General features: G+C 44.9%; 1 protein-coding gene across 1 annotated transcript; it reads left to right on the top strand.

Annotated features, from left to right (window-relative positions):
- Nucleotides 1-1,165: 1,165 nt before the first annotated feature.
- On the top strand, nucleotides 1,166-16,495 carry pex26 (peroxisomal biogenesis factor 26). Its single transcript, XM_072552436.1, has 5 exons — nucleotides 1,166-1,378; nucleotides 3,000-3,149; nucleotides 7,859-8,178; nucleotides 10,289-10,420; nucleotides 15,462-16,495. The coding sequence occupies exons 1-5, from the start codon at nucleotides 1,206-1,208 to the stop codon at nucleotides 15,563-15,565; spliced, it is 879 nt and encodes a 292-aa protein (XP_072408537.1). The 5' UTR covers nucleotides 1,166-1,205; the 3' UTR covers nucleotides 15,566-16,495.
- The last annotated feature ends 7,149 nt before the right edge of the window (nucleotides 16,496-23,644 follow it).

The raw sequence follows: 23,644 nt of genomic DNA, 5'->3' as shown, positions 1-23,644 counted from the left end.
CCTATTCAATCCTACCTGTAAGGGCACTCTGTGACATTGAGGTTCATGTACATTCTCCTCTTCCTCAAAGTTGGACCAACATCCCCAGAGTTAGATAATCTCTCTTGAGCTGAGGACCTAACACACACACCCTGTATCCCAGGGTCTAGCTATTTCTTCCTCCAACCACAACTGAAGTCCCAGTTTCTGTCTTGAACTCTGATATACACCCCTTGTCCCTTTGGACCCAACAAGCCCCCTCCCCAAAATCCACACTCTGCCTCCAAGGACCTGCAGTCACCCTGGGCCCTCCACATCCCCAAACATTTCTTCCTGCCCACCCTAACCTACTGTAAACGCTCAATCACTGAGCTCACCTTTCCACCTCCTGGCCTGGTACCCAAACCTCTCACTTAACTTTAACAGCACCTATCAAAGGCTGTATTCAAGTGGCTGGCTGTGATACTGGGCCTTGTATTCTATGAATTGAACAACCCACGGCTGTGGAAAAATGGGCAGAGTTTACCTTTCCCCAAATGCCCTGTATTACAATGATAGTTATAGTGAAGGTCTTCGGTGTTTTTATAGGATTTATGATCAGAATCTCCTGCCAGAAATGCTAAGTACTTAAAATAAAACGGGAGAGCTGTCGCACTGTGTCTCCTCCCTGGGAACCTGGTGTAATTACTTCAACTTCACAGTAAACAGTCTGTACACTCCCAGCCACTGCCTGACCTTCTACATTGGTCTCTCCTGGTGAGTACCTGGACTCTCCCTGAACCGGTGAACAGGTCCGAGGGCCACGGCCCTGCATTGGGTCAGAGGTGGAGTTTGGGGTGTGAGGTCAGAGGTGGAGTTTGGGGTGTGAGGTCAGAGGTGGAGTTTGGGGTGTGAGGTCAGAGGTGGAGTTTGGGGTGTCGGGGTGGGAGGTCAGTATCGGGAACGGCGTCCGAGGGCGCCTCGCGGTTTGTGTGACGGACGGGCTGGGCTCGGGGCGGGCCAATCCGTGGGCGGGGTTTGTGTGACGGACGGGCTGGGCTCGGGGCGGGCCAATCCGTGGGCGGGGTTTGTGTGACGGACGGCCTGGGCTCGGGGAAGGGGCGGGCCAATCCGTGGGCGGGGTTTGCGTGACGTACGGGCTGGGCTCGGGGAAGGGGCGGGCCCATCCGTGGGTGGGTGGAGTTGGATGGTCGCGCCTGCGCTCTCGGTGGCCGGGCACGTTCTCGATGCGCGGTGTCGGGCCTGGACCCCTGGAAGCGCGGCGATGCTGCGAGGGGTCCCCGGGCCCCGCACTGGCAGCGCTCTGCCGGGCTGCCCACAGGCTGCAGTTACGGAGGGATTTCCCAGCGGCCCTGGAGGCCTGTGAGCGTGGCCTGGAGCTGGAACAGAGAGGGAGCGGGTTAGAAACCGGCTCGGGGGGAGAAACAGGGTCGGGGGAGAATGGCGGGGGGGGGGCTGCAGGGAGAGGTATTTATACTGGGGGAGGGGGAGAGGGAGGGAGAGGGAGAGGGAGGGGGAGAGGGAGAGGGAGAGGGAGAGGGAGGGGGGGAGGGAGAGGGAGGGGGGAGAGGGAGGGGGGGGGGAGGGAGAGGGAGAGGGAGGGGGAGGGGTCCCCGAGAGTGGGTGAGGGTCCCCGAGAGTGGGTGAGGGTCCCTGGGATGAGGTGCCCCGGGAGGGGGGTCCCTGGGATGAGATGCCCTGGGAGGGGGGGAGGTTCCCTGGGAGGGGGGGGTCCCTGGGATGAGGTTCCCTGGGAGGGGGGGGGGGTCCCTGGGATGAGATGCCCTGGGAAGGGGGTCCCTGGGATGAGATGCCCTGGGAAGGGGGTCCCTGGGAGGAGATGCCCTGGGAGGGGGGTCCCTGGGGTGAGGTTCCCTGGGAGGGGGGTCCCTGGGATGAGATGCCCTGGGAGGGGGGTCCCTGGGATGAGGTTCCCTGGGAGGAGATGCCCTGGGAGGGGGGTCCCTGGGATGAGATGCCCTGGGAGGGGGGTCCCTGGGATGAGATGCTGTGCTGGGAGGCAGTTCTCTGAAGATCATTGTGAGAGGTTTCCAGTACAGGAGCAGGGGTGTGTTATTGCAGTTATACAGGTGAGGCCACACCTTGAATATTGAGAGCAGTTTTGGTCTCCTTTTCTAAGGAAGGATGCTGTTGCTCTCGAGGGAGTGCAGTGAAGGTTTACCAGGCTGATTGCAGGGATGGCGGGACTGACATACGAGGAAAGATTGTAATAGTGGCAAGTTTTGAGAGGATTGGTAGCTCAGGTTAAGGTTCAGAGCGAGCAAACCTACATCCATTGTAGTAGGAAGAACACAGTTCGTCAAGCAGCATCAGAAGGTGGAGAAGTTGATGTTTCGGGTGTAACCCCTTTTTTAGAAAGAAGGGTTATACACTAAATGTTGACTTCTCCACCTCCTGATGCTGCCTGACTTGCTGTGTTCTTCCAGCATCCTGCTTGTCATCTTTTGGATTCCAGTATCTGTGGTTCTTTTGGTCTCATACGAGGAGAAATTGACTGTTTGGATTGTTTCTGCTGAGGGAGGATCTCCTAGAGATATCTAAAATTCTAACAGGACTAGACAGGGTAGATGCAGGTAGGATATTCCCGATGAGGGGTGTGACCAGTATCAGCTGTCACAGTCTGAGGATTCGGGGTGGATCATGTAGACTGGAGATGAGACATTTCTTCACCCAATAAGTGGTGAACCTATGTAATTCATTACCACAGGAAGTAGTTGATGCCAAAATGTTGAATATATTTAAGAGGCGGCTAGATATCGCACTTTGGGCAAATGGGATCAAAGGTTATGGGGAGAAAGCAGAATTAATCTATTGAGTTGGATGATCAGCCGTGATCCTGATGAATGGCCTCGTCCTTCTATCTTCTATTAAGTGTCACTGTGCCTTAACATTGCTCTTGGGAGCCACACGTGGAACTGTTGTTCACTGGTTGTTGATGCATTGTGTGTTTATCTTATGGAGCAATCACTTAACTTTTTTTTAAATCTTCTGATGATCAGCTCTGTCCTAGCTGCGGACACAAAATCTTTCTTGTGCATCATTGGAATTCAAGCTCTGGCTGAACTCAACCAGTGGGACCAGGTGTTGGGCTGGATTCTGGAAATCTATGAGATACCAGAGAAAATACCTGCCAAAATCATACAGATGTGGTGAGTGTTTTGTGTACGTTGAAACTGCATGATGCATCAAAATTACTTTCACTTGCAATTGAGAAAGCTGGTTCATATGGGCAGTTACTGTTTGAATTGAACTTTACTCTGTGCCAAACCTTAACGCTGTACCTTGTTCGGGCACGAGACAGATAGCTGAACCAAATCAGCATTTCTAATTTGCACACATCTAAAATTAAAAGGTTTCAAACACCCTCAAAATTGACCCCAATATATTCTAACTAGACTGCTTGTATAACCAGTCCCAGAGAGGTCTTCTTGACAGTGAATCCACCAGCACCCAATATCATTAAAGAACCCTCTCACCCCAGCTATACTCTCTTCCATCAGGCAGACGGTACAAGAGTTAGAAAATATGTACCAACAGTTTCAAGAACAGCTTCTTCCCTGCTGTTATCAGACTTACGGATGGACCTCTCGTATATTAGTTAATCTTTTTCTGCACCTTCTTTGTAGCTGAAACACTCTACTCTGCATTCTGTTCTGTTGGTAAAAACAATGACTGCAGATGCTGGAAACCAGATTCTGGATTAGTGGTGTTGGAAAAACACAGCAGTTCAGGCAGCATCCAAGGAGCTTCGAAATCGATGTTTCGGGAAAAAGCCCTTCATCAGGAATAAAGGCAGTGAGCCTGAAGCGTGGAGAGATAAGCTAGAGGAGGGTGGGGGTGGGGAGAAAGTAGCATAGAGTACAATGGGTGAGTGGGGGAGGGGATGAAGGTGATAGGTCAGGGAGGAGAGGGTGGAGTGGATAGGTGGAAAAGGAGATAGGCAGGTAGGACAAGTCCGGACAAGTCATGGGGACAGTGCTGAGCTGGAAGTTTAGAACTAGGGTGAGGTGGGGGAAGGGGAAATGAGGAAACTGTTGAAGTCCACATTGATGCCCTGGGGTTGAAGTGTTCCGAGGCAGAAGATCACCGCCGCTCCCTCACCACCAGACCCCTGGAAACATTCCCTCTGTGACTACCTGGTCAGGTCCACGCCCCCCTACAACCCACCATCCTGGCACTTTCCCCTGCCACCGCAGGAACTGTAAAACCTGTGCCCACACCTCCTCCCTCACCTCTATCCAAGGCCCTAAAGGAGCCTTCCACATCCATCAAAGTTTTACTTGCACATCCACTAATATCATTTATTGTATCTGTTGCTCCCAGTGCGGTCTCCTCTACATTGGGGAGACAGGGCGCCTCCTAGCAGAGCGCTTTAGGGAACATCTCTGGGTCACCCACACTGCCCCGTGGCCCAACATTTCAACTCCCCCTCCCACTCTGCCGAGGACATGGAGGTCCTGGGCCTCCTTCACCGCCGCTCCCTCACCACCAGATGCCTGGAGGAAGGACGCCTCATCTTCCGCCTCGGAACACTTCAACCCCAGGGCATCAATGTGGACTTCAACAGTTTCCTCGTTTCCCCTTCCCCCACCTCACCCTAGTTCTAAACTTCCAGCTCAGCACTGTCCCCATGACTTGTCCGGACTTGTCCTACCTGCCTATCTCCTTTTCCACCTCTCCTCCCTGACCTATCACCTTCATCCCCTCCCCATTGTACTCTATGCTACTCTCTCCCCACCCCCACCCTCCTCTAGCTTATCTCTCCACGCTTCAGGCTCACTGCCTTTATTCCTGATGAAGGGCTTTTACCCAAAACGTCGATTTCGAAGCTCCTTGGATGCTGCCTGAACTGCTGTGCTCTTCCAGATTCTGTTCTGTTGCCCTGGTGTACTTATGTAAGGTATAATTTGTGTGGATTTCACGCAAAACAATACCTTTCACTGTATTTCCGTACATGCGACAATAACTCAAATTACAAGATTGCAAATAATCAATTTGAGACCCCAGTTTTGTAAATGAAAGATTTAGCAATTTTTGAACAATACAATAACTTCAGCAGAGCAAAATTAAACAACAAAATAGTCGAATTAACATCCGTTGTTTTCAGCCCCTTTCACACAAAAGACAGACACAGACAAACAAGTTAAGTGATAAATAAAAATAATAAAACTGCCATGTTTCCTTAGCAGTTTCCACAATGTGTTGGTCCATAGGCATATCTAATTGGTTCTTCATGGATTTTCTGAAGATGTCGATCAGGGTCATCTTTTCACTCCGAGGAAGTCAGTAATACATATAGTTTGGTTTCTGTTCTCTGAACTTTGAATAGTCGATATTGGGAGATTAGGCAAGGAGCTTTCAAATCTATGTGCTGTAGCATCAACACCAAACTCCATCTCCCAGAAATAACAGTCCAAACCCAGTTCAAACTCTGGCCCCTTGCTGTCGGACAAATAGTCTACTCCACAGGGTCTCAGTCACATTTGCCATCTGCTGGAGCAAAAGATCTTTCCCAGACTTGCTGGAATAAGTTGTCACATACTGACTTTATGCAAAACACCAGCTACCTGGTTAAATGCAGTGCTCTTGGCCTGGTGTTGAAGCATCTGTAGAATTTTTAAATCGAGAACCAACGTGTGAATAACTTTCAGGCCTGGCCTCTCAAAGAAATCTCAATTTGCTGCTCTTGTTTTGTTTTTAACACCAGCTGCTTTCACAGCTGAAAGGTCATTTTTAACTGACTACTCTCTGTTCACAGCTCCAAACTAAACTTAATAAAATAATAAACTGTAAAAGATGAAAAATCAGCAAGGATTCTAATGTGCCGCCAATCTCAAAACATGGAATGCCATTTTAAAAAAACTCACAGCCATTTATTTTTCCTCACTTGATGCCCATTCAACTTTCTTAGTCACATTCTTAAATTCACAACAGTTTACATTTGGAATAAAGCAGCAGCAATTATGCTTGCTTTCCCCAAAAATATGTACACATTTTTTTGTTAAATGGCTGCAGATCGAAGCTCCATCTAAACAATCTTGCAATTTTATTTTCAATATTTTCTGCAGAAGCGAATGAATTATGACCATTTACAATTACGGTCTCATTGTTTCCAAGTTGAACGTAAACTTTGAAGTGTTAAAGAGCTGCCAACATTGCAATGCTTCCTTTTCTACAGTCGGGTAGTTTTCCTGATGGTTCAACATTTTTTTAAAAGTAAGCCTTCTCCATTTCAGCCTCATCCGCCAAGGAACTGCTCCAATCCCCAAATTGCTAATTTGAAAATTGCCTTTGAAAAGCTAAAGGTTATTTGAATAAATGAACCTGTATTAACTGCACCTAATTTTAACAAACCATTTAAAAGTTGGCTGGCATTCTGTCAACCAAAGTATCTTTGTTCGTTTTCATAATAAATTAGTCAACGTATAGCTACTTAGTAAAATTAGGCACAATCGTATGATAAAATCAGCACATTCCCAAGAACCTTTCTACCTCTTGTTTGTTTTTGGGATAGGAAAGTCAATTAAAGTTTTTACTTGTCATCAAAGTAAGCTATGCAAAACTTCCACAATTTTCTATGCAAAACTATTCAGTTATGACTATCTTCGTTAGTCATTGAAATGTGGCTGGGGTCTTAAATCCAAATGGCGTAACTTGATTTTTGTTCTAAAAGAATGATGGTGTGACAAATGCAGAAATTTCCCGACCCCTCATTGTCATCAGTATTTGTCAACGTCCTTTTTAACAAATTAGTTTTAGTTAAGAATGATGCATTAGCAACCAATCAATGCAATCTAGGTGTAGTTGATGGAGACAGTGTAGTGGAAGCCTTACTCCGTACCTCACGCCATGCTGTGCTTGTCCTAGGAGTGCTTTTAGAGAAAGCTTTACTCTGTATCTAATCCCTTGCTGTTCCTGTTGTGGGAGGGCTCAATGGCAGAGGGAGCTATGCTCTGTATCTAAAACCATGCTGTCCCTTTCCTGGGAGTCTTTGATGGGAAGAATGTAAAGTGAGCTTTATTTTCAGTTTAACAGAATAGAGAGAACAATGTTCTAGATATGATTTTTCCTGCACTGCTGTTATTCTTTCAGTGAACCAGGTAGTCCTCTCTCTTGTTATGGATAGGCAGCCCTAGACATAATTTTGCAATTTGTTTTAGTAAGTGTACAGTGAAAATTACCTGTAGTAAGATAGCTAGGTTGACTACTAAATTTTAAAACAGACAAAAAAAATTCACAAAATTACACAATGAAACACAAAGAACAGAATAAAGAACTCCTACAGAATTCAGCCTATCCAATTAGACTTAATTATGCTATCCCGAATATACACAACAGTCCCAATAAGCAAACTCCCTTTAAAACCCAGTATAAATGGTACACATGCTCACAGGTTGAAGTTGAAGGGCAGAAAAGAGAGTGAGTTTCCACACAGCTCCCTGTTGAACTTCCCAGTTCAAGACTGAACTAAAAAGAGCCCAGCTAAAGAGCTGACCACTCCCCTTTCATTATACAGGTCACTTCTAAAACATGACCACTTTGGCCTGAAATCTCATCTGTTTGCATATAAACAAAAGGCCTCTCAAAATCCTTTTAATCTCTGTACCAAACCAGACTGATTGGAGCCCAGCCTGGTTTATTGCCTCTCTGAAAACAAATCAAGGACAGAGTCTCCTTGAGCCAAGGAACAGCTTTTAGAAAAGAAAGGTAGTAGTTTTGTGACAGCTTGATGAATGAGATGTTAGAGCAGGCATTCCTGGGCTATGAGAATGTGACTCCTGATATTGAGGGTATGACTGATGCTGTAAGCTCAGTATCTGAAATGAGCTTTTTTTGTGTCTGTATCTCTGTCTGGCAGCATCATTCTATACAGCAAGGTTGGAGAGCCAGGCCAAGTGCAGAAGGCAGTGGACAGTTGGCTGAAGTGTTATACTAGTCCAAGTGCCCTAGGCTGTGGCTCAGTGCTGGTATTGGAGTTATATCTGTTGCACGTGCTGCTACCACTTGGGCTGTACACAGAGGCAGAAGAACTGATCCAAAGTACAGCATTGCTGACAGAGCAGCAGAGAGGACCAGCATTACAAGTCATAAACAATAGGAGGTCTCAGCAGCTGGAGCAGGAGCCAGCAGACAGCAGGAGCCCGCTTGGAGCAGACTCCAGAAAGCAAACTCATCCAGGTAACTTGATATTTAGGGTGGTTCTTTCTGTGCCTCACTCTGTAACTCTGACGCTCAGCTTCACCCAGCAGCACTGCAGCTACTGGTCCTCTGAAAGCTACTTGTTCTCCTTTGCCCATATTGTTAAATCTGTTGTCAACATCCCTCTGCAATGTCTTGGTCTCGATAAAGAGCTGTCAGTGAACATGATCATGAAGTGACCCAATCTCTGTGGAGGAATGTGTGCTGGAAATAAGTTATGAAAAAAGGTGAGGGTTGAGAGAGAGAGTGATTTCACTTGTGATAGGTTTTCACAGCTCTGTGTTCTAATAGCTTTCGTTCCTCTCTTTTCAGTGTCAAATTGCTACTTTAAATTGATCCAAAACTCATTACTGGTTGGTTTGTGTTGCTTTTCTCAAAGATGCCAGTTGACAATACAAAAATTGTTAAATGTGTCTTTCAGGAAGTAAACAACGCACAGCTATCCTTTGAAATTATACTTCAAAAACAAAAAACTAATAAGTGAACTTCTTTTCCAATTTGTATTTGCAAATGAAATAAGTAGTTGTTACAGAAGATGGTGAAAACAAAATCACACTCTAAACCCAGTCTTCCTCTGAGTGAGTGACAATGTGATAGTTCACACAACCCTATAGTCTCTGTCAGACAATGTAATCAATTAACATTGATAGTGAGTGGATCAGAGGAGTGCAGGGGCTGACTTGCCCTGCATCTGAGGAATTGTATGAATGTATCCAACTCTAATACTAAGCAAAGACTGATCCTCATTGTTCATGATGCTGTAGTTTTCTCAAAATTCTTTGAGGGCATGTTTTATTAAGGTAAGTCAATTCATCAGATCCTCTTGCTACCTGGTTTAGTTTATGCTTTCTAAGCAACCTGATCAGAGATGTTATTACACACCTCTGGAGCAAGTGGGACTTGAGTCTAGGCCTCACGGTGGCACAGTGGCGGCACGGTGGCACAGTGGTTAGCACTGCTGCCTCACAGTGCCAGAGACCCGGGTTCAGTTCCTGCCTCAGGCGACTCTCTGTGTGGAGTTTGCACATTCTCCCCGTGTCTGCGTGGGTTTCCTCCAGGTGCTCCGGTTTCCTCCCACAATCCAAAAATGTGCAGGTCAGGTGAATTGGCCATGCTAAATTGTCCGTAGTGTTAGGTGAAGGGGTAAATGTAGGGGAATGGGTCTGGGTGGTATACGCTTCGGCGGGTTGGTGTGGACTTGTTGGGCTGAAGGGCCTGTTTCCACACTGTAAGTAATCTAATCTAGTCTAATCTCCTGGTTCAAGGGTAGGGACTCAAGCTCTGCACCACAAAAGGGCCCTGCCTAGTTTAATGTGAGACTTGAAAGACATTAAAATACTGCTTAGTTAACTGTGTTTGAGCAACTGGAGTAATCATTCAGTTCAGCATCTTGATGGTTTAGTTCCCACAGTGATGAACAGCGTGTATATCTAGTGATTTCTGAAAGATCAGAGAGACACAAACTGCCAACTCATGAGCACAATCATGAGTTAATTTTTTAAGATATCCTTAACAATTTTCCCATGATTCTGATGTATGCTGAGTGCTTTTTATGGAGTTACTCACTAGAAGAGCTTCCAATTTGTTGATAGTGCCTCAAGATGCTATAAACCAGAGCACTGGGATGGATCCTGGGATTAACAATACAGTGACGGTTCCTACATCCCCACTTAGGCCACCTGGAGATGGTAATAGTGTGAAGAAACTCGGCAGGTTTGAAAGCATCCGTGGAGAGAAAACAACAACAATGTTTTCAGTCTTCTAGCCCTTCCTCAGAACCTTCTGAACCCCCCTCCTCTACCTCTTTCCTGCAACTCCCCAGTTCTCATTGATACCACCTTATCCTTGACCTGCCCACCCCCAGCTCCCCAATTCACTCTGCCAGTCCCCACCCACCCTCTGCCTGTGCTCTGAATGTTTTCCCCTCTGTGTGACTCTGACCCTGCCCCAACACAACAGTTACTACAACCCTTCGTCATGTCTTTGTTGCCTCCAGAGTCAAGTAATCAAACCCAGTGCTGAACAGACTGTCACAGCTGTAACAGCATTGAGCTGCTAGCTATAATGTCTTATGTGCCTCTCTTCACAGTACCCAACTCGCTGTTTAAAACTCTGCAGCAAGTGCTGATGTTGTCCTGGAGGTTTCTGCATTTGGTGCCTGTTCGCAAGTTGTTTTTAGCTGTGATTTTGGCCTACTTGCTGATTGTCAGGCTGGACCCAGGTGAGTGTGTTTCTTCCTGTCTTCCCAACTTCTGTCAGAAAGGGCATGCAGGTCACTGTCCTTCCCTGAGCCCAGAAGCCCCTTTTTCCAGGACAGACAGTAGAAGGCAGGTTAGCTGGCTCATGTAGCCAGTTTCTCCAGTGTTCTGACAGTGTCACAGCTGGGATTGGTTGCTGGGATTGTGAAACAGTGGACTACCCCTGTGACTGCTCAGTTAGCTGCTTGTTTTTCTAAATGTCTTTGATAATGATTCATTAGTTTCATAGACCTTTAAAGGTAGAGGAATTTCCAGGACTGGATGAAATGTATCCCAGGCTGGAGAGTGAAGCAAAGGAGGAAATAGCAAGGGCACTGGAATAATTTTCAGTCAGTCTAGTCCTAGTGGTGAGGAAACTATTGGAAGCAATTCTAAGGTACAGGAATAATCTGGTTTTGGAGAGACAGAGGTTAATCAAGGACAGTGTGCATGATTTGGTCTAACTAACTTGAATGAATTTTTCAAAGAGGTGACCAGGTGTATGGGTAAGGACAATGCTTTTGATATTGTCTACTTAGACTTCAGCAAGGCTTCTGGTAATGACCGATCTTGGAAACTGATGGGAAAGTTTAGTAAATTTTGCTAATTGGATACACAGTTGGCTGAGTGTAAGGAAGCAGAGGGTGATGGTTAAAGTGTGTTTTTGTGGCTGAAAGGCTGTGTCCAATGGGGTCTCAAGTTGGGGCCTTTATTGTTTGTAGTTTATATAAATAATTCAGATTGAATGTGGGAGGATTGATCAGTAAGTTTACAGATAATGTAAAAATTGTGGGGCAATTAAATATCACAGAAGAAAACCTGAGATTACAGGACAATAGAGATGAGCTGATCAGTGGCAAATGGAATTCAATCTGTATAAATGTGAGATGATGCACTTGGGCAAGGCAAGGGAATACATCATGAATGGTAGGACTTTGGGATGTACTGAGGATCAGAGGGCCTTGGTATACATGTATACTGGTACCTTAAGGTATCAGGACAGGTAGATAAAAGGCGTAGCTGAGGCATAGAGTTTAAGAACAGGGATGTTATGCTGGAAATGTATAAAATGTGGGCGGCACGGTGGCACAGTGGTTAGCACTGCTGCCTCACAGCGCCAGAGACCCGGGTTCAATTCCCCCCTCAGGCGACTGACTGTGTGGAGTTTGCACGTTCTCCCTGTGTCTGCGTGGGTTTCCTCCGGGTGCTCCGGTTTCCTCCCACAGTCCAAAGATGTGCAGGGCAGGTGAATTGGCCATGCTAAATTGCCCGTAGTGTTAGGTAAGGGGTAGATGTAGATGTAGGGGTATGGGTGGGTTACGCTTCGGTGTGGACTTGTTGGGCCGAAGGGCCTGTTTCCACACTGTAAGTAATTAGATTAGATCTAATCTAATCTAAAAAAAAACAGTGCAGTTCTGGAATCCACACTATTTTAGGGATGTGCTTGTATTGGAGAGGGTGCAGAGGATATTTACCAGGATGCTGCCTGGACTGGAGAGTTCTAGTTATGGGGAGAGATTGGACAGACAAGTTGTTTTCCTTGGAGCAGAGGAGATTGAGAAGGAACATGATTGAGGTATGTAAAAGTATGAGGGGCATAAGTAGGGTAGACAGAATGAAACATTTTCCCCTTGATTGAGGGAATAGTGACCAGAGGTAGAGGTTTAAGGTAAGGGACATAAGGTTTAAAGGAGATGTGAGGAAAGTCTTTTTCACCCAGAGGGTGTTGGGAATCTGGAACTGGCTGTCTGTAAGGGTAATAGAGGCAGAAACCCCTCATAACATTTGTACTTGCGATGTCTAGGCATACAAGACCATGGAACAAGTGCTGGAAAATGGGATTAGATTAGTTAGGTGGTTGTTTTTGACTGGCACAGATTTAATGGACCAAAGGGCCTTTTTCTGTGCTGTAGACTTCAATGACTGTATATGACCAATCACTGCTTAAAAGAAAATACCATATGCTGTACTGATTGTAATGAGGTCAGTCAAGTGGATCTCTCAGAATGAGTTCCCTAATTGGACCAGGTTAACCATCTCAATCGGGGAGCCCTGACTGACAGATATATATAGGAGTGTCAGACACTGTGTTCACCTTGAGAGCTGTTCTGAGGGAGCAGTGTCAAGGACTTTCCACGTGTAAATAAAGTGTGCCTTAGTGACAAGATACCAGCCCCTGTGCAGTTATTATTTCATATGCATGTGTAGGGGGGGCAGGACCAATGGAGAGGGAAACTGAGTCAGTGTTTTGAGTCCAGTATAACGAGTGTTCAAAACTGAAGGCAGCTGGGCAATGAGGGTTTCAGGCTGCACAAAGTGGGGCGGAGGCGCAAGTAGAACAGTCGCTTAATGGTACATAAATAGTCCGACAAGAGATGGGGCTGGGCTTGACCTATTTCTAGGGATTCCAGCTGATGAAGTGGTTGCAGCTTCAGTGGGCAAGCATTGTGGGGACAGTGAATATCACTAAGTTTCAAAGTCATAGCGGAAGGGGATAAGGATAGTGCAGAAGTTAAGTATCGTAATTAAGGAAAAGTCAATTTCAGTATCATTAGATGGGATCTGAAACATAGACTGGGAGCAACAGATTAGTCTACTTTTGGAAAGTGGGAGTCTTTTCAAAATAATATAGTGAGAGTTAAGGACCAGCGTATTCCTCTAAGAATAAAGGCAAGAGTAGCCAGTCCAGGAAACCCTGGGTGTTAAGTAAGAAGGAAGCAAATGTTAAGTGCAGTGCATTAAAAAAAAACCAGGGGAGGCCCTTCAGGAAATTAGAGAGTATAGGAGAGTGCTTAAAAAAGAAATTGGATTATTTCATCAGCATATTAAGAGGATTTAAGGTTTTTAAGATTTGCAAGAGAATTGCCATGGCAACAGTGGGGACTGTTCGAGACCGAAGGGGCAAGCTATGTTTTGATATGGGTCAGGTCTTAAATAAATATTTCTCAACCATATTAACAAAGGAGAAAGACACTATATCAGTTTGGATGATGGACTTCCAGAGAATGTTAAGATTAATGAGGAGGAGGCATTAGGAGGTTTGAGTGGGTATAATGATGCATAAATTCCCAGTGCCTAATGAGATATATCTCCGGTTGCTCTGGGAGGCAAGAGAGGAGATTAGTGGGGCCCTGGAGGAGACATTTAATACTTCACTGGCCACAGGCCAATTGCCAGATGAGTGGAGCATAGCTAATAGAGTCCCTTTGTTTAAGAAGGGCAGTGGGGATAGGCCAGGTAATTACAGACTAGTTAGTCTGACATCACTGGTAGGGAAATTATTGGAAAAAATTCTGAGGGGTAAGATTAATCAATACATGGAAAGACAGGGATTGATCAGGGATAGTCAGCATGGATTTGTTTGAGGGAGATCCTATCTAACTATTTCAGTTTTTTGAAAAGATGACTAAATGTTTTGATGAGGATAGTGTAGTTGATGGGAGTTTACGTGGACTTCAGTAAGACCTTTGACAAGGTCCCACACGGAAGGCTAGTCGAAAAAGTAAGAGCCCACTGTAATTGACTTGCAAATAGGAGGCAAGGGGTGATGGTGGAGACTTGATTTTGTAATTGGAACACTGTGTCTAGCGGTGTACCACAAGGATAGGTGCTGGGACCCTTTCTGTTTGTGACATTAATGACATGAATCTAAATGTCGAAGGTATAATTAGTAAGTTTATAGAATACACACAAATTGGTGATGTCAGAATAGAGGAGGATGGTCTCAGGCTACAGTCTGATATTGATCAACTAGTAAATAGGACAGAGCATTGAAAGAATTTAATCCCAGTAAGTGAGAGGTGATGCATTTTGGGAGGCTCCCAAATACGCAAGCAATGTACACAATGGTAGGTCCCTGAGGAGTACCGAGTAATAAAGGGACCTTGGTGTATAAGTCGATAGATGGCCGAAGGTGTCAGTACAGATGGACAGGGTGATGAAGAAGGCATAGGGGATGCTTGCCTTCATTAGCCTGGGCATAGAATATTGGAGCAAGGAAGTTTTTGTCGGAACCTTAAGAGCATTAGTTAGGTAACAGGTGGAATACAGTTTGGGGTGGCTCAGTAGTTAGCACTGCTGCCTCACAGCGCCAGGGACTCAGGTTCGATTCCAGCCTCAGACGACTGTGTAGAATTTGCACATTCTCCCCGGGCATGCTTGGGTTTCCTCCAGGTGCTCCAGTTTCCTCCCACAGTCCAAAGATGTGCAGATTAGGTGAATTGGCCGCGTTTAATTGTCCCATAGTGTTCAGGGATGTGTAGGTTAGGTGCATTTGTCAGGGATAAATATAGTATAGGGGCAATGGGTCTGGCTGAGTTACTGTTTGGAGGACCGATGTGGACTTGTTGGGCCCACACTGTAGGGATTCTAATACTGTGTGCAGTTCTGGTCGCCATGCTCCTGAGAGGAAATGATTGCATTGGAGAATATGCAGAAGAAATTCACCAGGTTGCTGCCTGGGCTGAAAAGTCTGTTATGAGGAGAGACTTGGATGGTTTGTTTTCCTTGGAGCTGAGGAGGTTGAATGGGGATCTGATTGAGATGTACAAAATTATGAAATTTTTGTGAGAATCTTTTCACCATAGCAGATGTGTCCAAGGCCAGAGAACATAAGTTTAAGGTGAGCAGTAAGTGGCCGGTAGAAATTTGAGGAAAATCATTTTTCATAGAGAGATTGGTAGAAATGTGTAAAGTACTTCCTGAGAGGTGGTGGAGGCAGGTACCCTTGCAACTGTTAAAAAGCATGTGGACAGGCACTTAAAATGCCAGGACATAGTACCCGAAAGACCAAGTCCATGGGCACATCCATTTAGTCAGCTCGTGTCCCACTTTTTCTCAGTAGCCCTACACAGTTCTCCTCAAAAATTTATCATGGTTCTTTTTTAGGAATGAGCTTTGCCCATCTCTTTATTCTCAACCTTCTCAGATGTGCCTGTCCTGAGGTTCACACCTACTCTGATCAGTATAATTGCCTGCTTATCAATCTCTCATTGGTCTTGTTTTTCTTGCTTTCCCTTCCTAAAGCTTCTCCAACAGCTTTGCCATGGGTCCGTAACCTCCACAACGTCATCAAGCAGATGTGGAAGACTATGTTTGCTCGCTTCAACAAGGCAAGAATTGACAAATGAACATGGATGTGTACTTAAGCCAAGGAGGGTGAAGTCTTGGGGTATATAGTCTTGGAATTGGAGGCTGTTGCTCCTGCAATATTGGATAATGAGTCATTAACTTCACAGGCCCCTCCACAACTTGTAGGAAATGCTAACATGGCACCTACTGTGGCCCTAGGAGTGTCAGCTAACTTCATCATGTTCTGAGCCTTTGTATTGTACGTGGCTTTGTCCAACTCTGGCCAGTCCTGTCCCAGACAGTGACAAGCTGTCATTTCTCACTCTAATGCTGCTGTTAATTGTTGTAATTGGGATTTATTTTGATCACTTGAACACTTTAAATTTGTCATCCTGAGTTAGTTTATTACTGCCTGTAAATATGATAATAAATCATGCTGCGCATTATCAAGTTTGCCTTTTGCAGCAACCGTGTGGGGCAAATTAGAGAGATGTTGCTGCTTTCCTCAAATTTTCACAATGAAGAATCTTCCCAGTCTCTCTCCAGTGTGTAACAGGATTGATTATACCTGCCTTTCTATTGTTGCTGTGACCCTGAAGATAGGATATTGCTAATCGGTGTGTCGAAGGGATGCATTGCAAGGGAATGTGCCCACCAAATCAGTGCAATATAGTTTTCTGGAGGAACTGACCCCAACATTTCGGAAACGCTGCCTAGGGCAGGGCAATGCACAGGCTCTATCACCAAGACTGAGACCGTGCCCTGAATAATCACTGTCACAGTGGGCATCGGCCATCAGCTCCTTGCTTTGCACGAGAGATGGAACACATTGAACATTTACAAACAGAAAAACACAAATTGACTTGTTCTCTGGGAACCTGAGTCCCCTCTTCACCCACCAGATAGCAGAAAGATGTGACAGGGGCAGTCTGATCGACTTGAGAGTTCATTTTAAGATGTGGCAATAAAAGTTCCAACTAAACTTGAAATGTGTGATGTTTTTATTTTGTTGTTGCCAGGAATTAGCTCTATCTTGCTAAGCGTGCTGGATGAGATGAGGGGTTGGTGGCAGGAAGGGGGGTGGTGTTGAGGGGTTGGTGAGTTACTGTGGGTGTTGATGGTGAGGGGTGGATGGTGATGGTGAGGTATGTGCTGAATAGTGGCAGTGGGAGGGGGGAGTCAGTTGTTTGGTGTTTGGGGGTGGTGGGGGGGAGGAATGTGTTAGGTGTTATCTAGAACAAGTGAAATGGTCCCAGGGTAAGAAGGTAGCCATCCAGGACTGAGATGAAGACGAAGTTCGTTACTCAGATGGCAGGGAATCTTTGGAATATTCTACCTTGGGGGCTGTAGAAACTGGATCATTGAGGCCCCCACATCCTCCTCCTTCCTTCCTGCCCCCCCCCCTCGATATTTTTGGGTCATTACCACTTGCAGGTTTCTCCATATATCACCCTATATCTCCTGCCCATGACCATAAATTTCCCTTTGTATTTGTACCATCGGGTAGTGGGGAAACTTTTCTGTGTCTATCTCAATGCTTCTCAAAAGTTTTCACACTGTCCAATCATTTCAAGGTGTGAAAATGGTAATGATCCCTCAGGCCTCCAACATCACATGGTGCAGGCCCACAGTTCAAAACAAATGTGAGAGTCTTGCAGGTGTTAGCACTCGGACAGCACCAGCACCCATTGATTCTTTTGGAGCTTGTGACCAAAGGTAGTGGGATCATGGCTCTCCGCTTGGGAAACCTTGATGTATCTTGTATCTTAATTTAATCTTGGTCTTGAACTTGTTTACCTCTATCAAGTCTCCCTTCATGCAAGAAGAACAACTTCCGTTCCTCCAATTTCACCTTTTATAGCGAAGTGAATTCTCCCTGGGACCATCCTCTCAACTATTGTCGGCCCTCCCATCCTTCCTGAAGTTTGACTACCAGAGGCAGGATGTGATATTCCAGATTTTCACACATTTTTCTTGGGTGTGAGCATTGTGTGGGCCCTTAACTACCCTTGAGAACCATACAGAACAGAAGATGCCCTTTTGCACATCAAGGCTGTACTGCCAAAGTGACACTAACTCTACACCTGTCCCACTGTCCAGGACTAGTCCAGAGCCTTTAATGATATGATACCTCAAATACACATCCAAGTACATTTTAAAAGTGAGATTTCCCACCTCAACCAACCCTCCCTGGCAGCACATTCCAGACACCTGACATACTCTGGGTAAAAACCTTTTCCCTCAAATTCCCTGCCTTTCAACTTAAAATTATGCCCCCTTTGTTACTGACCCTGCTTCCTATCCACCCTTAGCATGCCTCTCATAATCTACACCTGAGTCAAGGCTCCCCTCAGCTGCCTTTGCTGCAAAGAAAACAACACCAGCTTATTCAGCCCCTCTTCATGGTTGAAATTCTCCATCCCAGGCAATCTCCTGCTGAATCCCCTCTACACCCCCTTCAGTATAATCACATCCTTCCCATTGTGGGGTGACCAGAACTGCAGCCTATACAGCTACATGTGACCTGCTCTTACCACGTATGCTTCAATGGTTAGTGCTCAGTGGTTTGCACTGTTGCCTCATTGCACCAGAGACCTGAGTTCAATTCCACCCTCTGGTAATTGAGTGGAATTTGCACATTATCCCCATGCCTGCATGGACTTCCTCTGGATGCTCTGGTTTCCTTGCACAGGACAAAGATTTGCAGGTTAGGTGAATTGGCCATATTAAATTGCCATACAGTATCTAGGGATACGCAAGCTAGATAGCATGCAATAGTGGGGGATAACAATAGGATGGGTTGCTCTTCGGAGGTTCGGTGTGGACTCGATGGGCCGAATGGCTGGTTTCCACACTGTAGGGATTCTATTGATTGATTAAGGCAAGTGTCCCATATGCCTTCCTAATTACCCTAATAACTTGCCTTACCATCTTCAGGGATCTGTAGATAAGCACTCCAAGATCCCTCTGTGCCTCTAAACATCCTTATGTCCTGTAATTCATTGAGTACCCCATGATCTTGTTACTTATTCTGAATTGTATCACCTCACATTTTTCAGGATTAAGTTCCATGTCACTGATCTGCCAGTTGTGTTGTTGTGAAGCTCTTGTTTTATGGATAATGAGTGTGACCAGATAAACAAGTCAAATGCAAGTTGAATTTGGTCTAAAATTGCTGATTAGTATAAGCACTAACTAGAAAAAAAATGCAAAATCATTGAATTATTTAAGGATACTATGCATTAAAGACCCAGAGAAAGACTTCTCCAGTATAGAGATCTAAGTGCTCAAATTAATCTCCAGCTAAAACACCCAGAGAAGACAAATTACCTGGATTAAGGCAACTGTGTAATGATTCTTTTCTTGAGTTTAGTTTCCAGGAGTCCCCAATTATAAAACAATGCAGAAAGAGGCCATTCAGCCCATCGAGTCTATGCCAGTCTTCCAAAGATCATCCCAACCAGACACCCCTCCCACAACCCCCATCCCCATAATCCTGCATTTCCCATGGCTAATCCATCTAGCTTGTACACGACTCACAGTTTAGCATAGCAAGTCCACCTAACCAGCAGATCTTTGGACTGTGGGAGGAAAGCCACGCAAACACAGAGAACGAGCAAACTCCATACAGGCAGTTGCCTGAGGGTGAAATCAAACCCAGATCTCTGCCACTGTGCCATTCAAATGTTGGTCTGCAGTTATGGCTCTTGATTTATTGAAACACTAGTGACTTTTTACTATTTTCTTAGGTTTGAAACTGTTGGTCACAGACATCGCAATCACTATCTGGCCTTTTACTCAAATGTGATCCTGTCTTGTGATTACTTCTTTTCTTGGTCGTGAGACATGACCTATCATGCGATGGTCTCCTCTTTTGTTAGTTGCTTTTCCCATTAATGGCCTGATTTTGCAAAACCACTCAGTTTGTCTATTCTAGTGAGGCAGGTCCAGGCGTCTCTTGAAGTCAGTATACCAGCTTGATCGTTTCTCATCATGCTTTGACATTAGGCCCCAGTTGCAGGGTGTAGACTATAATCTGACCAGAGCTTATTCCTCACTGTCAGCTACCAGGTCAATGTTTGTGTTATCTGCAAAACTACTTATCATTCCCTTGGGGAGGGCAAGAGAGCACAGGAATTAAAGAATATGGGGCATGTTAATGGCAAAGGATAAGTAGAGTTAGGGACAGGGAGTCAAAATAAATGGTTCAATGTAACAAGATGGAATACTATTAAACATGACTTAACACATCTGGAAAGCACTGTATAGTCCATAATAAAATCCAGACCAGAAACAGTATAGCACACGAACAGCTTTTTCAGCCCATCAAGCCTGCGCTGATACATTATACTTTTCTAAGCTAAAATCTTTTTGCTTCTATGTAGTCCATATCCCTCTATTTCCTGCCAATTTATGTTTTTGTCAAAATGCCTCTTAAAATTTCAGTATGTAACAGAGCGCAGGCCATGCAATTGAAGATCGTACACAGGATTCATATGGTGCCAGAGAGGCTAGCTAAATTCAAGAGAGAATTCTCATCAGGGTGGTCCAAATGTCCATTAGTATAGGCGCTCTTACAACATGACCAGTAGCAGTATGTAAGTCCAGAGATACTGAATTGCTATAGTAAGGGAGCTAAAGGGGATTGATATTAACATGGATTAATTCTTCTTTTGGGGTTGCCAAATTTGCCCTGTCTGAGAGAACATGGGAAGAGATTGTGTAGCATTCTTACCCACTATGTGAGGAAGAGCATTCTGCTCAATTGGACGTCAGAAAAACCACCAGGTCTTATGGGTTGGTGTAGGCTGGTGATGGAGCATCTCCCCCGAGACTACCTCACAAATATGGTCCACCACAAAACGGAACAGTTTTACAAGACATGGCAGCTGTTTTTATACTGTCAATTATATTGACGCTGAATAATCAGCAATATTAATTAGGGCTGTGGTAATCTGTATGGGTGCCTGTGGGGCCCAGAAGGAGGAGACTGGGGAAACAAGCATACAGGTGTTGTAGATGGTCCTCCCAGGAATGGGGGCCTCAGTGGAGGTGTGATGAGTGCGATAGAATAAAGTAGTGAGATATTATTTGAATTTAGTTGAAGTTAGTATTTATTTAATATGTTTGTAGTTTAGTTTAAGTAGATATGTTTGTTCTGGTAGAATAGCAGGTCGTTCATTAATAACTGTGTTATGGCTTTGTTGTACTGCCTTTTTTTCTGTTTTGATGGTGTTCTTTTTTTGGTATATAAATGTTTTGTAAAAGATTTAAAACAGTTGTCAATAAAAATATTTATTTGTAAAAAAGCCTCGTTGTTATTGTATCTGCTTACACCACTTCCTCTGGCAGTGCATTCCCAGCACTTGCCATGCTCTGTGTAAAAAAAACTTGCCACATATACCCTTTAACCTTAAACCTGTCTTGCCCTAGTAATTGACATTTCTATCTTCAGGGAAAGGCTCCAATTACCCATTATATCCAAGCCTCTCATAATTTTGTAAACTTCCTTCAGGTTACCCCTCATCCTACAAGTGAAAACAAAACTGAGGCAACATTCTGGTAAACTGTTCCTGTACCCTCTCCATATTATTCTGGTAGTGTGGTGACCAGAACTGTACACAATATTCCTAATGTGGTCTAATTAAAGTTCTGTACAGCTGCAATATAAATTGCCAATTTTTAAACTCTCTATCCCAACTGATGAAGGCAAGCATACCACATGCTTTCTTGACCACTTTATCCACTTGGGAACTGTGGACCTGTACACCTAGAACCCTCTATATATTAATGTTTCTAAGGGTTCTGCCATTTAACTGTGCACTTCTCTCCTGCATTTGACCTTCCAAAATGCATTGCCTCGCATTTGTCCTGATTAAATTTCTCTGCCCAAGTCTCCAGTCTATCTATATCCTGCTGTATCATAGAGTCATAGAGATGTACAGTACGGAAACAGACCCTTCAATCCAACTCATCCATGCTGACTAGATATCCCAACCCAATCTAGTCCCACCTGTCAGCACCTGGCCCACATCCCTCCAAACCCTTCCTATTCATATACCCACCCAGATGCTTTTTAAATGTTGCAATTGTACCAGTCTCCACCACTTCCTCTGGCAGCTCACTCCACACACGTACCACCCTCTGTGCGAAAACGTTGCCTCTTAGGTCTCTTTTATATCTTTCCCCTCTCACCCTAAACCCCTCTAGTTCTGGACTCCCCCCACCCCAGGAAAAGGCTTTGTCTATTTATCCTATCTATGCCCATCATGATTTTATAAACCTCTATAAGGTCACCCCTCAGCCTCCAATGCTCCAGGGAAAACAACCCTAGCCAATTCAACCTCTCCCTATACCTCAAATCCTCCAACCCTGGCAACATCTTTGTAAATCTTTTCTGAACCCTTTCAAGTTTCACAACATCTTTCCAATAGGAAGGAGACCAGAATTGCACACAATATTCCAACAGTGGCCTAACCAATGTCCTGTACAGCTGCAACATGACTTTCCAACTCCCGTACTCAATACTCTGACCAATAAAGGAAACAATACCAAATGCCTTCTTCACTATTCTATCTACCTGCAACCCCACTTCAAGGACCTATGAACCTGCACTCCAAGGTCTCTTTGTTCAGCAACGCTCCCTAGGACCTTACCATTAAGTGTATAAGTCCTGCTAAGATTTGCTTTTCCAAGATGCAGCACCTCGCATTTATCTGAATTAAACTCCATCTGCCTGCTGTCCACTACACCTCTAATTTTGGTGTCATCTGCAAACTTACTAACTGTACCTCTTATGTTCACATCCAAATCATTATATAAATGATGAAAAGTAGTGGACCCAGCACCAATCCTTGTGGCACTCCACTGGTCACAGGCCTCCAGTCTGAAAAACAACCTTCCACCACTACCCTCTGTCTTCTACCTTTGAGCCAGTTCTGTATCCAAATAGCTAGTTCTCCCTGTATTCCATGAGATCTAACCTTGCTAACCAGTCTCCCATGGGGAACCTTGTCGAACGCCTTACTGAAGTCCATATAAATCACATCTACTGCTCTGCCCTCATTAATCCTCTTTGTTACTTCTTCAAAAAACTCAATCAAGTTTGTGAGACATGATTTCCCACAAACTTCATTGAGTTTTTTGAAGAAGTAACAAAAAGGATTGATGAGGGCAGAGTGGTAGATGTGATCCTTTGGCAATCTGCCTCACTATCTGCAGCTCCCCCAATCTTTGTATCATAGAGTCATAGTTATAGAGCTGTACAGCACAAAAACAGGCCCCTCAATCCAACTCATCCATGCTGACCAGATATCCCTAACCTAATCTAGTCCCATTTGGCCTACATCCCTCTAAAACCTTCCTATTCATATACCCATCCAGATGCCTTTTAAATGCTGTAATTGTACCAGCCTCCACCACTTCCTCTGGCAGCTCATTCCATTCATGCACCACCCTCTGTGTGAAAATGTTGCCCTGTCGGCCCCTTTTTTTTAAGCTTTCCCCTCCAAGCCTATGATCTTTAGTTCTGGACATCCCACCACCCCAGGGAAAAGACCTTGTCTATTCAACCTATCCATGCCCCTCATGATTTGAGAAACCTGTGTTTAGCTTTCCAAACACAGGTAAAGTCCCCTATCATAACCACCCTATTATTCTTCCAGATAACTGAGGTCTCCTTACAAATTTGTTTCGTAATTTCCTGCTGACTACTGGGGGGTCTATAACATAATCCCAATAAGGGGATCATCCCTTTCATATTTCTCAGTTGCACACAAATAACTTCCCTGAGCGTATTCCCAGGAATGTCCTCCCTAAGTACAGCCATAATGTTATCAAAAACGTCACTCTCCCTCTTATTTTGCGTCCCTTTCTGTCCTTCCTGTAGCATTTGTATCCTGGAACATTAAGCCACCAGACCTATCCATCCCTGAGCCACATTTCTGTTATTGCTATAATTTCCCAGTGCAATGTTTCTAACAATGCCCTGAGTTCATCAGCCTTCCCTGTTAGGCCTCTTACATTGAAATAAATTTTCACTCCTACCTTGTTGTCTGCTTTGTTCCTGCCTGCCCTGACGGTTTGATTCACTCCTTTTCCCAACTGCACCAGTCTCAGATTGATCTCTTTCCTCACTA

The sequence above is a fragment of the Chiloscyllium punctatum genome, chromosome 32 (assembly GCF_047496795.1).
Source record: "Chiloscyllium punctatum isolate Juve2018m chromosome 32, sChiPun1.3, whole genome shotgun sequence".
In the NCBI taxonomy this organism is placed as follows: domain Eukaryota; kingdom Metazoa; phylum Chordata; class Chondrichthyes; order Orectolobiformes; family Hemiscylliidae; genus Chiloscyllium; species Chiloscyllium punctatum.
Note: the sequence above shows the minus strand (reverse complement) of the source record. Positions and strands in the feature narration are given on the sequence as shown.